At 45.7% G+C, this 17,079-nt stretch overlaps 1 protein-coding gene and 1 long non-coding RNA gene across 6 annotated transcripts in view; both read left to right on the top strand.

Annotated features, from left to right (window-relative positions):
- The window catches only part of PEX14 (peroxisomal biogenesis factor 14), a 79,342-nt gene extending 75,478 nt beyond the window's left edge, over positions 1-3,864 (top strand). Inside the window, exon 9 of the mRNA XM_087755271.1 lies at positions 2,014-3,864. Coding sequence (XP_087611397.1) covers positions 2,014-2,479 — 466 coding nt within the window. The 3' untranslated portion in view covers positions 2,480-3,864. The remainder of the gene's footprint in view (positions 1-2,013) is intronic.
- Positions 3,865-4,794: 930 nt separating this feature from the next.
- LOC148056018 (uncharacterized) overlaps positions 4,795-17,079 on the top strand; it is a 38,031-nt gene continuing 25,746 nt past the window's right edge. For 2 of the 5 annotated variants that reach the window (XR_015704254.1, XR_015704258.1), the window contains exons 1-3: positions 4,795-4,931; positions 5,460-5,690; positions 13,899-14,072. This is a non-coding gene — a long non-coding RNA (uncharacterized LOC148056018). Of the gene's footprint in view, positions 4,932-5,459; positions 5,691-5,720; positions 6,164-6,616; positions 6,725-7,362; positions 7,455-9,938; positions 10,067-13,898; positions 14,073-17,079 lie in introns of those variants that run through there. The other 3 variants (XR_015704255.1, XR_015704257.1, XR_015704256.1) reach the window with 3 other exon arrangements.

Raw genomic sequence — 17,079 nt, 5'->3', positions numbered from 1 at the left:
AATCACAGAGCGCTTTGAGTAATTAATAAGATTTTTCCTTTTCGTTTATGATAGAGGAATTCTCTGCCATTCACCACAGTCAGGATGCCTCTCACCTAGTTTGAGGTATTGACTGCATCTGTATTCTGTTACAGAGTCACTTCTAGGTGCAATTCAGCCGACCCATTCATGGTTAGGGTGTAACCAGGATGAAAAGAATCGCACTTCAGCAGAGCCTGTTTCTCTCAATTAGCTAGCTCAGGTATAGACATCTTATAATGCAGTAGATGACTGAAATGAGGTGATATAAATCCCAGCGTGTGGGACAGTCATAAGAACAGGGATCTCAGTTCTTGAGGAAATTCTTTTTTTCCAAGTACATTACTTAAGAGTTTATCTAGCTTTTCAGCTATTGATCCTCTCACTCTGATATGACTCACTTGCCTCCTTTAACATGGAACTAAGTCTTCTCAAGTCATCTGTTTCCTAAGAGATGGACTTCAAAGATCAGTCTAAGAGTGGACTAGACATGTTCTGGACCTCAGCAAGCGGGCTTTTCAGAAGTCTGAAAAATGTATTGGCTTTAATATCCTTTCAAATTCTTGCTACACCTCCCATTCCTCCCAGGAGTCACAGTAGAAAGCTTTGGAGGATTGAGGACACATATTAAGTTACTGTTTGTTAAGTTGGGTTGTACCAGCATCACTGCTGGGGAGAGAGCATTAGTTAAGGACACCTCTTCAGCAATGGCAAAGCTGCAGCTGGGCGTAAGTGCTTTTTGGAAAAAAGAAAACTTTTTTGGGGGTTGTTTTTTAACAAAAGGCAAGTGTTTCTGCAGTGAGGAGGCAGCAGCAACACCAGAGCCAAGAAAGTCTCCAGATTGAATTTGTTGATTGCATTTATGATACTGGTTGAATAATGCAGACACTAGCTTATTGCACCCACAGGAGATGGAGGTTAGATCAGCAGAGTTCTTTGATGGCTGGTGATGGCAGCAGGAAGAGGGAGGTGAGAGCAACTTCTGTTCCTAGTTCAGTCTAAGAAAATGTGTTTGAGCGCTCAGTGTAGGAGAGCAGCCAGCTTTCGTCTGCTCTGGTCTTGTCCGTGGCACTAGCCAGCTCACCTGAGCGGCATGAGAACTCCCTGCCACGCAGCATCCTTTCCGGAGCTTGATCTGATACCTCTTCATACTCCCACTTTTCACATACACAAGCAAGGATGCATGGGGAGTACTAGATCAGACATGCTTTTTTGCTTTGCTCTTCATGATGGATGACTTTCTGAAGGCACCAGTGCTGCCCACTGCGCTTACATTTATCCTGTTTGGTACTTGGATTCTCCCTTTAGGGCTGAGCGTTAGCCTGCCACTATCAAATCCTTAAAGCCCACCTGGAAAGGACGCGAGGACAAAGCGGGCAGCTTTCTCAGCTGGTGCAAGCTAGTACGATTCCATTCAAGTCAGAGAAGCTGAACCAGTTTGTGGCAGCCAGGACCTGGCCCAAACATGTAAAGTGCATGCTGGGACTAGGAGATAGGCTCTGGATTGTAATGAGCCAGCATGCAATAGCTGTGTATCACAGTGGAGGCGAGAACCAGGTGGTGAAATTCCCTGGCTTGGGCACAAGGACCTGGTGTGTCTGACTTCTCACTACAGTGGGAATTTTCTTTACCAATTAGTTAGTGATTGTTTTATAAAGGGACACTCATGTCTTTCCACAGGCAGCATTCTTGAGTGCTAGCTTACTCTGTGAAACTGGCTAAACCAGATCATTTTAGTACTTCAGATTGCCCAGCTGTGATATTTTCCTTGTGTGCAGGCTCGGTTACTGGGGGCTTGTAAAGCGCTTTGAGATTCTGGCTGAAGAAGTGAAGTGGCTTTGGTTTTGTTCATTTATGACAAAGGAGACTTGCGGTTTCAGTCCTGCTTTACATGACTTCCCCAGTGCAAATACCATTCTCTCTAACGATAACCCCTCAGTGTTTTTAATAAAAGCCCCTTTCTCTCCTTTTCTTCCCCTCTTCCCCTCCCCCAAGGAGGCAGTTCCCTCCCTCCCCTTCGGCTCCTAAGATCCCATCATGGCAGATCCCAGTGAAGCCAAGCTCACCCTCCAACCCTGTTGTTGCCAACCATAATAGCAGCAGCGACATCTCGCCTGTCAGCAACGAGTCCACCACCTCATCACCAGTCAAGGAAAACCATAGCCCTGAGGGTTCGAAGGTCAGCTGCCATCTGCTGAGCACAGAGGAGGGCAACAAGGCAGTGATTGACGTCAAGAGCCAAGTGCGGATGGAGGTGCAGGGTGAGGAGGAGAAAAGGGAAAACAAAAGGAATGAAGAGGAGGAAGAGGACGATGAGGATGATGATGTTAGCCATGTGGATGAGGAGGAATGTCTGGGTGTCCAGACTGAGGACCGGCGAGGAGGGGATGGTCAGATTAATGAGCAAGTGGAAAAGCTACGAAGACCTGAGGGGGCCAGCAACGAGAATGAGATTGACTAAGGCACCCTGGCTTCTGCTGCTGCTGCTGTACATCTTCCCTAGCCTCCTGCACTGTCCCCGGTGCCTCTCCCATTTTGTGGAGAGAAGTGCCACCATCCCCTCCAGTGAATCTCCCATTATTGACCTTGAGTAGGGTCATGATTGCCCACTGAACAGGGTGGGCCCTGTAGCGCCACAGGGCTTTGCAGTGTTGAAGTGGCTTCTTCTCCCCTCCCAGACCCACCTTCTCCCCATGAGCTGGGGTTACTGCCTAGGCTGGAAGACCAATCGCCTTACCATGCACCACAGCTACAGAATAAGTCCTCTTACAAAAACACCATCCTCTCTCCTGAAACAGTCAGCCTCTTCGCTGCATCCTAGAGTCCTTCTATCCAACTTCAGAAACCAATCTGTCCTGAGCTCTTTGATTTCACAAGCCTTTAATCCCCACATAAGGCCCAAACCAGTTCTCTTGTTTCCCAACATAGCCCTGTGTTTTATTTCTCAAACTACCTGATATCCTGTTGCCAAAAAAAGAATGTTTTAACCCTGAATTCCTCACCAGATCTCAGTCTTGGCTCTTCCAAGCCTTTTGTAAAGCCTCAAATTCCTGAAACTACCTAGCATCTAAAAACACTAAATTTCTGTGGGGTCCAAAGAACACTATTTCCACCCCACATGCTTACACTCATCGAAGTGGCCTCTTGCTAGGGACCAAGTCCAGGTTTCATGGCCACAGTAAAATCCATGAGAACAGGTGGCTTTGTTACTGATTGCTCCCCAGTAATAGAAGGCTTTAAACGAAGTTGGCCCCACTCATCCCAATTATTACCCTTCCTCCTCCAAAGACAAGGAGCTCACGTCAGTTTTTGACATCTTACATTTTATTTATAGCTGCCCTGAATGAATGAATGAATGACATAATATCAGATGCTGAAATAGTCGGTTAATTCTGAATCTTTGCAATGGTTCTTAGCCTGTTTTTCTCCTTAAATGAGCAGAAAACCCATCTTAAATGATCAGCTGAGACCTGCACCTACCCAGTGACAGGCACCTGCTTCAGCAAAGCAGTCTTTACAGAAGAGAGAACAGTTCCAGCTCTGAGGTACACCACTGGCCCTTCTTGCCCAGTCCAGCCTTTTTTTTGCCCTGTTGGGGCCATATACAAATTAAAACAGTTAATTTTGAAACCTCTCATTTGCAGCATTGTGTTCTCAGCTGGTAAAATGGTGGTGTCCAATTATATTATTCACTGCATCAGAGCCTCTTAGCAGAGCAATTCTTGTAACAACTGAGTCTCACTGTCCTCACCAAGCAAGTGTGCTCGTCTGTGTGATCATGTATAGATTTCAAATATAAAATACGATTGTATATAATTGTAATAAATATGAGTTACCACTATTTAACACCAGGCTGTTACTGGATTACTGTGGCTCTTGTTTTGGGGAGAAATGTGCATGGCGGGTGGTAAAGGGAGGGAAAAAGGACTATTACAGAAATTCAGTCCTTAGAAAATGTTTTCTGAAGGACATTTATGGTTGATTTTCTGACTGCTCCAATACCAGGTTATATCAGCAGGAGGCAGTGTAGAGAACGGTGTAAGTGCAGTATAAGGTACAATATAAATAGCTCCAACAACACTGTAATGCCAGGTTGCCTCCAGTGTTGCAGAGGAGGAAATGGATGTATTATCCAATGAGTAAAATGCAGCTGTTCCGGTTCCTTTCCTCCCAGCAGGAGGCTCTGCAGGGTGCAGAATGCAGGATCCTACTCTTTTCCACCCCCAGCAGCAGGAGGTGCTGAAGGGAGCATGTGAGATATCCCACAGCCCCTCAGTCTTATCTGCCAGCAGGGAATGCTGTGCCGTATCCCATGACTGGTCTAACCCTGCCATGTCGGTACAGAAGCCATTGAAAGAAATGGCGTACAGCAAGTAATTTGTAGCTACTGCAGTCCCATCTTTGTTCAACAGAAGTATTTGGCTCCCTTCTTAAAAATGAGGGATTTACTTGATTCCTGAGTATTTGGGTGTCTGGTACACAGTGACATTTTCCTGCTCAGGGGGAGTGAAAGGGACCTTCATATTACTGTATTTAGACCTGCTGCTGAATGTGATGATTTCTCATTCCTTAAATGGACGAATATCTTCCCCAGGAGTGAGTGAGTGTGTGCGTCTCTCTCTCCCTCTCCCTCTCGGTCTCTCTCTCCACTGTTTAACGTTCACAAAGAACGTCACGTTTAGCTAAAACAGGGCAAATTTGAAAGTGTTTAAAAGGAAAGGCTTTTCTTAAGAGATGGCACTTTTCATTTCTCCAAGCCAGGAATCCTTGTGAAAAGAAAACACGCCTGAACACAGGGATGTGGTGAAAACGTATTGTCCTGCCTGTGTACATTTTATATACATAGAAGGTTTTGAAAATAGAAAGTGCCTGGACAACAGCAGTTGGTGAAATGTGGAAAATATGTTGCTGAGGTATGTGCCTTGCAGAGTGACTTACGAGGTTTACAGTACAAGCATCCCTGCGGGTTCATTTTTCCCCTCTTTTCCTCCATGTTGCCAGTGTTCAATTCATTTGCCTCAAGATTTCTGGTGCAGAGTAAAAGGCACTTTTCTTCAACTGCCCTTTCCCTCCCTTAGTTTTTGCTTCTTACAACCTTTACCAATTCAATAGGTTACAGTTTTTCCTTTCCCCAACCTGATGAATCCCAGAAAACTCCATCATAGCTGTTGTTGCTCAAAAAATCTAACTCTGGGCCTCTGGCTGCTGATGGGGTATTTGTGTACTTTGTTGAAGAGATCAAACCCACCAGCAGAGAATTTGGAAGCCACCAGACCTTCTTACCAGCAGGTATTGTTGTGAATCACGAGTTTTATTCCTCTGTCTTATGTTCCTTGTCTTTCAGCATAGCAACAGTTGTATGACAAGTATTTTGGTCCTTATGAACTGTGTAGCCTGACTGCTAACTTATAATTTTTTTCTTTTTTTTTTTTTTCCGCTAGAAACAAACTTCTTAGATCAGCTGCCCTGTGAAATGTTTAGCCCACTGGCCAGTAGGCACTAAGAATGGCATCATATTAGCTGAAAGATGACCAGGTAGCGAACCTTTTTTCTGCAGAACAAGACAGACAGCAGCAGCAGTTACCCACCATCTGGCTTATTCAAGTACTCAATTTTACTGTATAATCAGCCTTTGTTTTGACACAGGAAGAAGAATAACAACACCCCGGTTGGTGAGTTCAGTGGGTTCGTAACATGGTTTCTATAGGTCCTTGATAGCTTATAGAAAGCAGGTGAAGGGAGCTTCCTCTGAACAGTGTTATTTGAGCACATTTCAGTGAAACCCTCTGCTCTCTCTCCTAGAGGAAACAATATCAGGCCGGTACTTTCCAGTAATTTGAGGATACAAAAGCTGCCTTTCCAATAGCTGCAAGAGAAATGTGGGGAGCTCAAAAATGTGACAAAGTGGGAAAGGGTTAAGAGAGATGTCTCCCGATCATCTTTGTTCAGCCTTCCTCACTCCCAGATGTGACGAATAAGTCCTGTGTGCATCTTTTTCAGAAGCACAAAGAATTTTTTTTTATTGCCTTTTGAGTGTTGGGGGTGTAACCTAACAGTGTTTGGGATCAGAAGGAAGACGATGGACTGTAGGATCCCTCGTGATCTTGCTGCTTTGCTGCGTGACACTGCGCAAAGTATTTTACTTGTAAGTGTGCCTCAGTTTCCACATGTGATGGTAAAAAATACTGGCTGGTAAATACAGAGATGTGACAAAGAAGTTGCAGAGAAAGCCAACTTTGGGAACGAGGTTTCATGCTAGGTCCTGCAGCTCGCGCAAAAACCCCAACCCCCATGAACTGCTGTGCTCTGGAGGGAGAGCCCCAGCCCCCGTTGCTGGCTGTGCTTTGGAGCGAGAGCAGCGCGAGGCTGCAGCACACCACCCAGCTGTAGCCACTGTCCCCTGATAGCCTGGACTGCACAGCTGTGTGAGAGGAGCTGCACTACCCTCCTGGAGCAGCCTGTGCTGGTCAGTTAGCCAGCCTGCCCTGGCTTGGAGGCAGACATTTTAGATCTGGCCTTTCCTTATTGCAACTCAGGTTCTTCTGGCAAGTAAGTGCTTTTTAATAACTATGTTCTCTCTTGATTTTGTCTTCAATAGAGTGGGAGGACTGGCTTCATTTCCAGTGGCTAGCTCACCCTCGTCTGGGGTTCGTTATAAGGGTTGCCAGAAGGTCTATCCTGATGTGTACTGGTGGAAGGAAGCATGGTATATGCTGGGCTGCTGCCTGGGGCAGGGAGGGGGCTGTGGAAAAACCCAGTCTGTGTCTACTCCGTTGCTTTCATTTGTAGTGCCTGCTACAGAAACGGAGGCTGCCTTTGCTTTTCCTTTGGTGGGGCAGTGTGATGCTTGGGGAAAACAAAGGCTAGACAGCAGGTTCAGAGTAGCTTTTTGTTGCAAACCTGTTGTGTTAAAGTCACAGTCTCCATGCTTGACTAGACCCTCCACACCCAGCAGGTTGTGGAGAACATAAGGCCTTCCCAAGGGCTTTGACAACAGGATGCTTTGGAAGGTCCCTTCTGTGTGGTGGTGCTTTATGCTAAGCACAAATTGTATGTGGTGGTAACCCTGCACACCAAAAACTGATGTTAAGCTTGGGCTGAGAGCCCTCCAGCCTGGACTTGACCTCTCATACCATTGGGTGGTATGCAAGTGCAAAGCAAGAGAGGGGCTTGGCCTCCAGGGATTGAAAACATAAATAAAGGGATGCTGGGAGGTGAAACATGGGAAATTATTTACCTAAGGGCACAGGAGAGAGCTTCCAGCATTCTCCATTTTCCCTTTTATTGTCTTATCCCCAGACTATGCTGCTTCCTCAGGAGTCAGCCTCTGTAGGCGCCCTCAGAGCTGTGTCCACCTATTATGCTGATGAAAGGATGGATCTTACCACTATGTACGCTCTCAAAAAATGAAATAAAATAATGGAAATGTACCTAAGGTGAATTTCGAGGTATCAGGGAAGAGGGGAGATGGAGGGCAGGGCCCAACTCCTCCACTTGCTGTGCAGTAGAAGCTCTGAACTGCACACTTGTAGATGGAGGGGCTGGCATGGTCTCTCCCAGCTAAGGGAAAAAAACAATCCCATCCCCAAAAGGGAGCAAGCACTAACCTAATAAAGGCACCAGCTGGACGAAGGGAAAACCAGCTCTTTGGAAAAAAAAAAAAAAAAAACAACCTCCTTTCATTAGAAAAATAATATATTTCATCCAAATAAGGTAAAAATATTTGAAATGGGGCAGAAGTGAGCACTAGGCAGCATCTGTCAGGCCCTTTCTGAAAAGGGGAAGATTATTAAACTCAATTACAATTTATTTTTGTAAAGTGTCTTTCAGACTAAAAATCTCCCCAAATGCTTTGCAAGGACTGCTCAGGGGTTACTTACAATATGGAGCATCTTAGAACAACACCCCTGTTTTCCCACCAAGCCCTTCTTTTCTGCATCTGCTGAAGGATTTAACCCTTCAGGATTTTTTTTTCCTTCTATATTTGCACAAATAATGAGAGATGTTTTATGATGCTGGCTGCAAGAACATGCCTGAAGAGGAGTGTGGGGGGATTTGACATTGTATTGCTTTCTGTTTTAGGTAAAATACTTGCTTTTCTTTAGGATTGTGTCCCTGAGTGAGAAGGTGATTGGCTGGATAGGGCTGATTCAGAGGATCTAGAAGTACAACTGGCTTATTTGTTGCCCATTTTTCTTTTTGTGTCTGTCACTTTGCCAGCCTGCTTGTCTGTCTGTCAGTCACTTTGTCTGCTTGGCGTGTCTGTTTTGTACAGCATCCCTGTTGTTGGTTTTTCAGTCTTCCGTCATGCCTGCCTGTCTCCTAATGCCTAATGCTCTTTCCTTTTTCTTTCTAACACTTCAGAAACGGACTGCTTCCAACTTTATCCCTCTGCTTCTATAAGCTAGTACTGAGGTTTTATCTGTGTAACACCTCTTTAAAATTAATTTCTTTAACTGATTTAATTAAACCAGAGCAAATTCTTGGGTGGACATTCTTCCATCTCTTTGAACAGATTTACTTAAGCAGTTTCAACTGATACATACATGCACAGAAGACTGTGTGCTAAATTGCTGCAGGTTTCCTATGTAGATGTATTATTCTTTGCTTCCTGCCCTCTTAACAGTATCAACAGTAGGCTTCATCTCTGCATGCCTGTTTGCCTGCTTACTTGTATGGTTTTGTGCCTGTGCACTGCTGTACAGTAATGTCAATGCTTCCACTGCAGCAACCAGCAAGTTTTGGGTGTGAGATGGAAGTTGGGGCTCCCTCTTGCTTCACAGTCTCTTCTGTTCCCCAGAATGAGCGAGGTGCAGCCTGATGTTTCGACTGAAACTGGAACATCACACTATTGCATCTGTTTCTTACCTTTTTTTCCCCAATGCTAAAAAGCGCAGGCAGAGTCTGCTAATTTGTGTAAAGTAGAGAAGCACAGTGAATGCCCGGGCAGCGGGTGTCCCCTCTGTAGTTCTGCAGAGGGGGTGTGGAGGGGCAGGAGCTGCATCAGCTGCGGGAACCACCTCTGCAGAGGCGGCTGTGTTACCGGCCTCGGTGCATGGTGCAGGCAGGTAGATGTGGTGCTGCCTCCAGCCACAGGCCAGAGCTGGTTCCCTTCCATCTTGTGGGCGCAACTGGCTCTAGCTGAGACGTGACTTGCAGGGTCAGGGCCTGGTAGCTGAATGAACGAGCTTACTTCCCTGTGAGGGGCTCTCTAACCTGCTTTGGCCACAGACCAAATGGCTTTGTTTTATCCTCTTTACTGTTTCGGATTGTAGAGCTCTGATGTTTAGGCAAAGCTTGGCTGTGGCCTGGGATCACAGCAGTGTCCTAGGGGCTGCCGGTGGCGGCAAGGGCTCCTTGGTAGCTGGCTTCACAGCGAGAGCACAAGGCAGCACCCTGCCCTGTGGGAAGGGAAGGGGGCAGGGAAAGGCTCAGTCTGCCTGTCAGATAAATCGTCGTCTGTTTACTTAAATCCTCAGTGTTTCTTCATTTGTTTGTTTAAGAGTTTCCCTGCCAAAAAAGAGCAAAAGGAAGGAGGGAAGCCGCCTCTGTTGGCTGCCCCTCCTCAGCCAGGATGGGTCTGGGGCACTTCAGGGGCAAGAGCAGGACTAGGGACCAGAGCGCCCTGTCTCCCCTGGGTAAGATGAAGGGATCTGCCTCTGGAGGGGCCATGTTCCTAACTTCTGAGCAAAGGCTTGGCCCTTGTAATGGAAGGTGTGTGTTAGGGACTCCAGTGAGCCCACTTCATGCCCCAGGGCTGGCATGAAGAACTTGTCATCCCTTCTAACACCTACTGTACCTAAAAATGCTGTTCAGTGCCTTTCCCCTCTTTGCCCTCACCCCTTTGGTAGAGATTGTTGCCTCCAGAGTTAGGTGTTGCCAACTTTCAGGTACTGGTGAAATTTGTTCAAGACAGCAGAAAGAGACCCAAAAAGCGGGGGCTTCCTGCCCGAATGTTGGATTTCCACATAACAGTGTCTGCAACAGAGGGACTCAACAGCATCTTGCCTATCCTTACCTTTGTATAGATACCCATGAAATATACCAGGTACAGTAAATATCACACATGCAATTCCTTCACATGCTAGTGTGTGGTTTCACCAAAAGTGGCATGCTTGCTTTTTCCCCATGCAAGTATTAGGCAAACCTGTGTACTTTGCTGTAGCTATGCATGTGCAAGTCTTGTGTACAAATGTATTCATGCATGCTGTCACTCTTTCCAAGTTTGGTCATATTAAACTTAAGTTCTGCCTTGATTTGTAGAGAAAGACAGAAATTATTTATTTATTCATGTGTTTGTGTGTGTGTGCACGTATGTGAAACTCCAAAAACATTCTCAACGGTCTACATGCTTTTTTTGTTTGGAATAGGTACAAGCTGCTCATTGACTTTCAGAGAAGTCTTTAAAGGTCATGTTCCCCTTGAAGATGGTGTGAGATTTTATTGTCATGTTTGAAAGCTTCAGTCTTCTATGCAGATTGCATGCAGATTGGGGGTGGGGGGGATATTTGGTTATAGCTCCTCTCCTCTTTCCCCAAGAGCAGCTTCCTTAAAAGGGTTTCCCATGGTCTTCAAAAAAGGCACCTTCAGGTTTGTGAACACAATTTTGTGCCTGTGTGCAACAGCCCAGAAGTGCAAATGCAAAACTCGGCTGTGACACAACCAGTTGATGCAGTCTGTATGTACCATGTAGCAGGATTGTTGGTTCAGAACCTTGCTTCTTGGAAAGGGCTTGTGCAGAACCGTGAAGGAAATTTTAAGAGGTCAAGTGAAGGTCTTAGCTTTAAACATTTGGTCCATGCTCTCTTGTTCACTTGTGTGTCGTAATATTTCTCTCTTGCTTTGTGTTATTATACCCAATGCTCAGTGAAAATACTGTTTCCAGGAAGTCTCAAGGCATTTATTATCTATTAGCTAGTTGTTATCTGTTAATGGCTGGTTTCTATCTTAGCTCCCATACCTGAGCAACATGGACAGTACCAAAAGCTGCCTCAATTAATTTCTTCTCCATTGTGTGAATATTTTTTGCCCTTTTGTGTCTGTGTTCTGTCAAAACTTCTACTTCTGGCCTCTTGTCCTGTTACAGGGAGGAGGATGTGTTAGAGTAACTCTTGCTAGTCTTCTAAGAGAGCTAGGAGTCTCCAGTCCTGCCACCTGATCAGAGGCATGCCCTGTTTTCTCAACAGTAGGTTTCTCTAAAGCTGCAGCAGCACGTGTAGTTCCCCTTTCCTGCCCTATGGATTCCTCTGAAACTGGGCTCCTGCAGGCACCTCAGCCACACTCATACCCAGGGACTTGACCACTGCTCTTCTATGCTAAAATCCTGCTCGGCTCCAAATTTGATTCTCTAATCTAGAGGTATAAAGATGGGCGTATTGAACAGACCTATTTCCCTAGCAAGTCTTCAGGTCTTTCTTAACATCATTATGCCTTAGGAAGCCAGTGTTGAGCATTGGTCCTTGCAAGCTGTAAGTTAGGCCCAGTATGTGTTGTATGTCCTAACAGCTGCTTTTCCCCTGTACTGGTAAGCATCAGAATCTCAATTTCCTTCTGTCTGGGTGTAGGAGGCATTGTGCTCCTAGGGTAAATATCCTCCCAGAGTCAGCCATGCTTTACTCCGTTCTGTACTCAGCTGAGCAAGCTATGAGCAGTATTTTGCTGGGCATGTGCACCAGCTTTGCACACCTGATGGTGTGGCTCCGGGATGGCCGCTGGCTGCCCTACACCGGCTGCTCTGCAGTCTGGTCTTCACAGCTCCCTGTGAGATGGCTGCTTGACTAAAGGGGAGTTAAGTTTGGAGCTGATAAGAGCTCGTAAGAAAAAGATTCCTGCAAATTAAATGAATGCCTACCACAGTATAAAAACTGTTCCTTGCAGGTCTGGGACATAAGGAGAGGTGTAACCCAAAGTATTATTTTCCTAGTAATCTCTAAAAATACCCTTGCTAGACTGTCTGTGAGAAGCACTTGGATGAATAGTGGTGATTGTCTTTCTGAGCCAGTGTGATGGCTATTAACTTCATTTTCAGCCAACACTGATAATCTGCTATCTTTATTTCTGTCCTTGTTGGCCCTTACGGCTCCAGCAAGGACAGGTCTCCATGTGCTAAGGCTGGACTAGGCATGTTTGGTTAATGACATCGAAAAACCAGGATGATTGGAAGCAGCAGCAGAACCATCTGGTCTCCCATTCTGTGTCCTAGAATACCTTGAATGCGGCTTGTTTATGTTTGAGGCGATTGAACTTTTGCTGCCTCTATTGTTTTAAAATCTTGAATTGTTTGGAGAGGGGAAAGCAGTGCTCCTCTGTTTGAGTTTTATGTTTGGGCTGGTGCCAAGGGATACTCCCGCTGTGGGTGCCTATGTTGGTGGGTGCTGCAGACTTCATAGCATGCTGAAAAGTGGAAAGCCAGTGTCTTATGGGAAATAGGCAGTGTAGTTTTGTGGCTATGTGTTTAACTGTAGGGTCTTGCACTCAGAAAAAAATGCCATTATGAAGGTATGCTTGATGCAATCAAAGTATAATAGCAGCAGCAACTGCCCGGTTTTTGTCCTGCCATTAGAACACGCAGCCTTGCTAGGTGTCTGCTGCTTTCTGTGGCTCACCGATTGCAGGGGCTGGATGCAGAGGGGCAGATGCAGAGCTGCAGTGTCACCAGTTGCGAGGGCTCAGAATGAACGCAACAGTGAGGCTTTGATTTGTTCAACTTGCAGCTTCTCCCATGACTTAGTCATTCGTTTATGAAGTGCAGTCAGAGTTCCACCGAGAGCAGGCACGTTCCGGCAAAAGCTTTCAAGCAGTGAGTCGTGTCGTTCTCGGCCCCTGTCCCCCCCGGAAACACAGGCATGTAAATATCCCATGTGCTGTGGGCAGAGCTCCAGTGAGAACAAACCTCTGTGCTCCAAGGTCGGATTAGGAGCATGTTCAGATAATGACATCTGAAAACAGGATGGCTGGGAGCTGCAGCAGAGCAACGAGGGGCTTTGAAAGAGAGAGGAGTCTAATCCTCTCTGCTAATAAGGAGGCAGCTGCTGCCAATGCATCAGGCTTGGCAAGCGCTGCTTTGCTGCTCCTGGGTTCTCTGACGGGTGGCAGAGAGATGCAAACACCCGGCTGCTGCAAGATGGTAGGGGAAGCGCCACACAGGAGGGTTTTTTTTCTTTGCTTTCTTTGGGTAAAACAAGAACTTTGACATTACTGTTCCCTCCATCCCCAAGAGGGCTTTGGCAGGCCAGCATCTAGGAGCAGTTCATCTGGCACTGCAGAGGCGGTGACTGAGGCTAAGAGGGGATGGATACACAGGCCCCCAAATACCTGCCATTGGTGCAGAACTGGTGGCGTTTCAGGGCACTCAAGGCCGGCCTTATCAGGAAGGCAGCTGGATGTGTGCTGGTCTGCGTGCAGGCTTGGTGCCTCACCAAAGAACAGCTTTGGGTGGGGTGGAGGGCGTGGGGGTCAACACAGAGGCAGCTCTTGTGCAGAGTTACATCTTGGGATGTGTACAAATTTCCATCAGGACTGCTAGGATGTGTGCTTGCAGTGCTCTTCCACTGAGGGGTGAGCACGCGGGGGCATGTTGTTACCTGGCAAATACCAGGAGTGCAATTGCTTTAGAGCATATCAAGTGCTGTGAACACACGCTTTGTTTGTTTGTTTGTTTTTCCCTCCAGTGTAACTTGCTTACTTCCTTGTAAAATGGCATCTACTGCCTGTCCCCATCTGCCTCGTTCAGAGCAGGGATGCTGGTGATGAAAGCCTGTTCTAGACCCACCTCCGGTGTGGAAGTGCCCAGGCCTGGGATGAGTCTTGGACAGGAGAATGGTGGGGACAAGCTGTATTGAGCATGCAGTGGTTTTATCTAATCTATCGTTCCTTTACAGTCAGCACTCATGACTGCTGGATCAGTTGTACCAGGGCAGCGTTGTGTTGCACTGTGGCTGTCAGGACACCCTCTTGCCTGAAAGACTTTCTCAGCCCAGATGGCAGTCGCCGTACTTTGCAAGCACATGGTGTATACAAGTTTCTGCAGCAGGAAAAAGCTATGGAGTGGCCAGGTAAGGAGTGCTTTCTTTCAGATTTTTTGGTGCACGGCATACAGCTTTATGTGTTCTTGCTAAGGTCTGTCAAAGTATATGGCTTCAGCATTGCATTTTAGTGGAGATCAGTAGATTTATTAGCCCCCCACCCCTTCTATGCAGACAGGATGTTTCATTCATGCTCCTCATCTCTCTTTTGTTAGGGTGACAGTCAAACATCTATTGATTTAGTGGGCTTTGAATGTCATTGTAAGGTTTCAAGGGGGCTACAGCAAGCAGAGTTCTACCGTGGATCCCAATCCACCACCCTGAGTTTGCAGGCCCAGGTAGGAAGGGCAAAGTCAAAATGTGAGTAGTCACATCTCTAATCCCAGGTCGCAGGTTAGCAAATCGTGGAGATGTAAGCATCACTTCTACTGGGGGCCCCGATGAGCACTTCAAATAAAACTACAAGGCTGCTTAAAAAGCTTGAGGCCAGAGTCCATATGAAGAGAACTCCATTCCTGTTGCACTTAACGCCTTAGCACTAGTGCTAAACCAGTGGCTGTTAAAATGGGTGCAGGGCCATTACGAGGACTGCAGTGCTTTAAAAGACCCAAACTGCTCCAAGACTTGCTAGCTTTAAAAAAACAAAACGCCTCCTCAGTCAAGAAGACAACTTGATCACTTGAAATTTTGGGGTTTTTTTTCCAGTTTTTATTGAGTGAAAATGTCAAACCTTGCATCAGTCATGCAAAAAAAAATCAAATAAATAAAACACATATATTAAATTTCTAATAGCACTAAATTCAAGTGGAAAAATATTCAGTTCTTAATAACGCAGGTGCTGAAGAGACCAGATTCAAGTAAATCAGAGCACACCATCCTGTTTAGGGTGTTTTTTTTTCACTTTCTGCATTTTTGTCTCAAAACCTATATATATATCTATATATCTATATATATGTATATACATATAGATATATACACACACACATATATATGTGCATACATATTATTTTTATATTTATATATATACACATACATATTTATAAAACATTAAAAAGAGCATTGGTGGTTCAAGCATTTATTTCCCCCCCTCCCCCACGGAAAGAAAAAAAAAACAACAACAAAACAAAAAAAATTACACATTTAAAATTCAAAATGAGCTAGCAATGGCTTATAGTCCTAGTGTGCAATATGGATATTACAAAAGGCTAGAATCCTCCCTCTTTGTCTTTTTTTTTCATTTTTGTTTTTTAAAGTTTTTTTTTTTGCTACATTGGAAAATTTTTTTTAATTTTTTTTTTTTCTTTACAAAATTCCTTCCACACATACTTTAATCCAGTTGAGTTTGTGGCTAGAATGAACAATCTAGTCAATAGTTTTTATTTAATTTCTTTTTTTTTTTTGCTCTTCAGCAGTGAATGGTAGCAGAATCAGGAGGGTCCATCTCAAGGTTTCTTTTGTTTGGGGTTTGTTTTGTTTTGTTTTGGACAGAACAGTTCCATTTCCTCTCTCCTCTTTCCCCCTCCTCATACAGTTAGTTGAATCTCCCTCTCTTTCTCTGGTCATTCTTTTAAAAAGCACATATTTCAATAGTATTGTATTAACAGTCCTATTGATATGATAGCTTGAAGTGAAAAAAACACCTCGCTCTAATAGGGCTCTTTGTGCTGTTGAGGCCTTTATTCAGAAAAGCACTTAAGCATGGGCTTAAACCTGTGCCCGTTCAGAGAGCATCTGCTTAAGAGTTTTGCTGAATTAAAGCCTTAACATGGCAGAATAAAAAGACGGGTTTAACTTTCTTGACTTTTTGTTATTGTTGTTGCAAATAGAGACATAGTAAGAGATTTACAGAAACAAGACTTGGAGAAGGTTAAGACGTGCTCTGGGGGTAGGGCCAGCCTGCTGGGCGGCCCCCTCTGGAAGGGCAGAGAGGCCACTGTCCTGTGAGGGTATCTGACCGTCTGTGGGGTCAGGCCCTGCTCGGGCGGCGCATTTAGCAGTAGCCTGTTGGGAAAGAAATCTCATTCCCTGTGCCAGCTCCCGGAGAAGAGGTGAGAGAAGTTTGGGAGAAAGGCTGAGATGCTAGGGAGAAGTAGGGTGCCTTGGGGGAGAAAATGGTGTGCATAGATAAACACAGGCCCTTCTGGCACACTTAGTCACGCAGAAGGACATGTGAAACAGGGCCCCGTTCCAGCGCGGATCCTGGTGCAGTTGCACTGGCCGCACCTGCCTAAAGCTGCCTCCTGGGATGATGTATTACGTCCAGCGCCAACCAAAGCGGGCCGGCGTTAGCAGAGCTACTGGTAGATCTTTCACCCCTTTTCTCCACACACTTCTGCTTTCTCCCACTGTTGTGCAGTGATTCAGTCAGTGGAGTCTGGTGAGATGTGAAAGGGGAGAGGTAAAAACGCTACGTCCTGGTGCAGGTTCCCAGCTCCTAACAGCAGGGAAACAGCCTATCCTGAGCGGAAACAAGCGGCCCAAGTGAGCCCCGTGCCTTGCCACTGAGACCAGACTCCCCCCTTGCCTTCAGCGCGAACAACGCTCGCAGGCGGGTTTCTGGGAACCTTGCAGGATGTTGTATTGAAGGCAGTGGGCTCGATCCTGCTCCCACAGGTCACTGATACACATCATGTTGATTTCAGCGGTACAAAACAAACACATCTGCTTTGCAAGATGTGGCTTGTGTTACATCCAAGGAGTCCTCTTGGAGCCCATCACCACACTATCTAAGTAGCTGAATATGGGAAAAATGTACAAGTATAGAACCTGCAGCAAATGCCGTTAAAGTAAAATCTTTTTGCCCCATCCCATTTCTAGAAATTCCAGGGCCTCATTCCCTCACTCTGCCACAGGAACGTGAGCTTCATTATATTCAGTTGGGTTGTGCTAGAAAACACACAGTTGAGGGCAGGGGATATACCAAACAAAACAAAAACAAACAAAAAAATAAACCCCTATAAAAATAAAAGCCACACAAATAGCTGATAGAGGAAAAGAACTCCAAAGAATTAAATATACTACAAACTAGGCATAACAA

The sequence above is a fragment of the Nipponia nippon genome, unplaced genomic scaffold (genome assembly GCF_047370975.1).
Source record: "Nipponia nippon isolate SJK-2023a ecotype South Korea unplaced genomic scaffold, ASM4737097v1 scaffold_19, whole genome shotgun sequence".
Taxonomy (NCBI): domain Eukaryota; kingdom Metazoa; phylum Chordata; class Aves; order Pelecaniformes; family Threskiornithidae; genus Nipponia; species Nipponia nippon.
The sequence above is the reverse complement of the archived record's forward strand: the minus strand, read 5'-3'. Positions and strand labels throughout refer to the sequence as shown.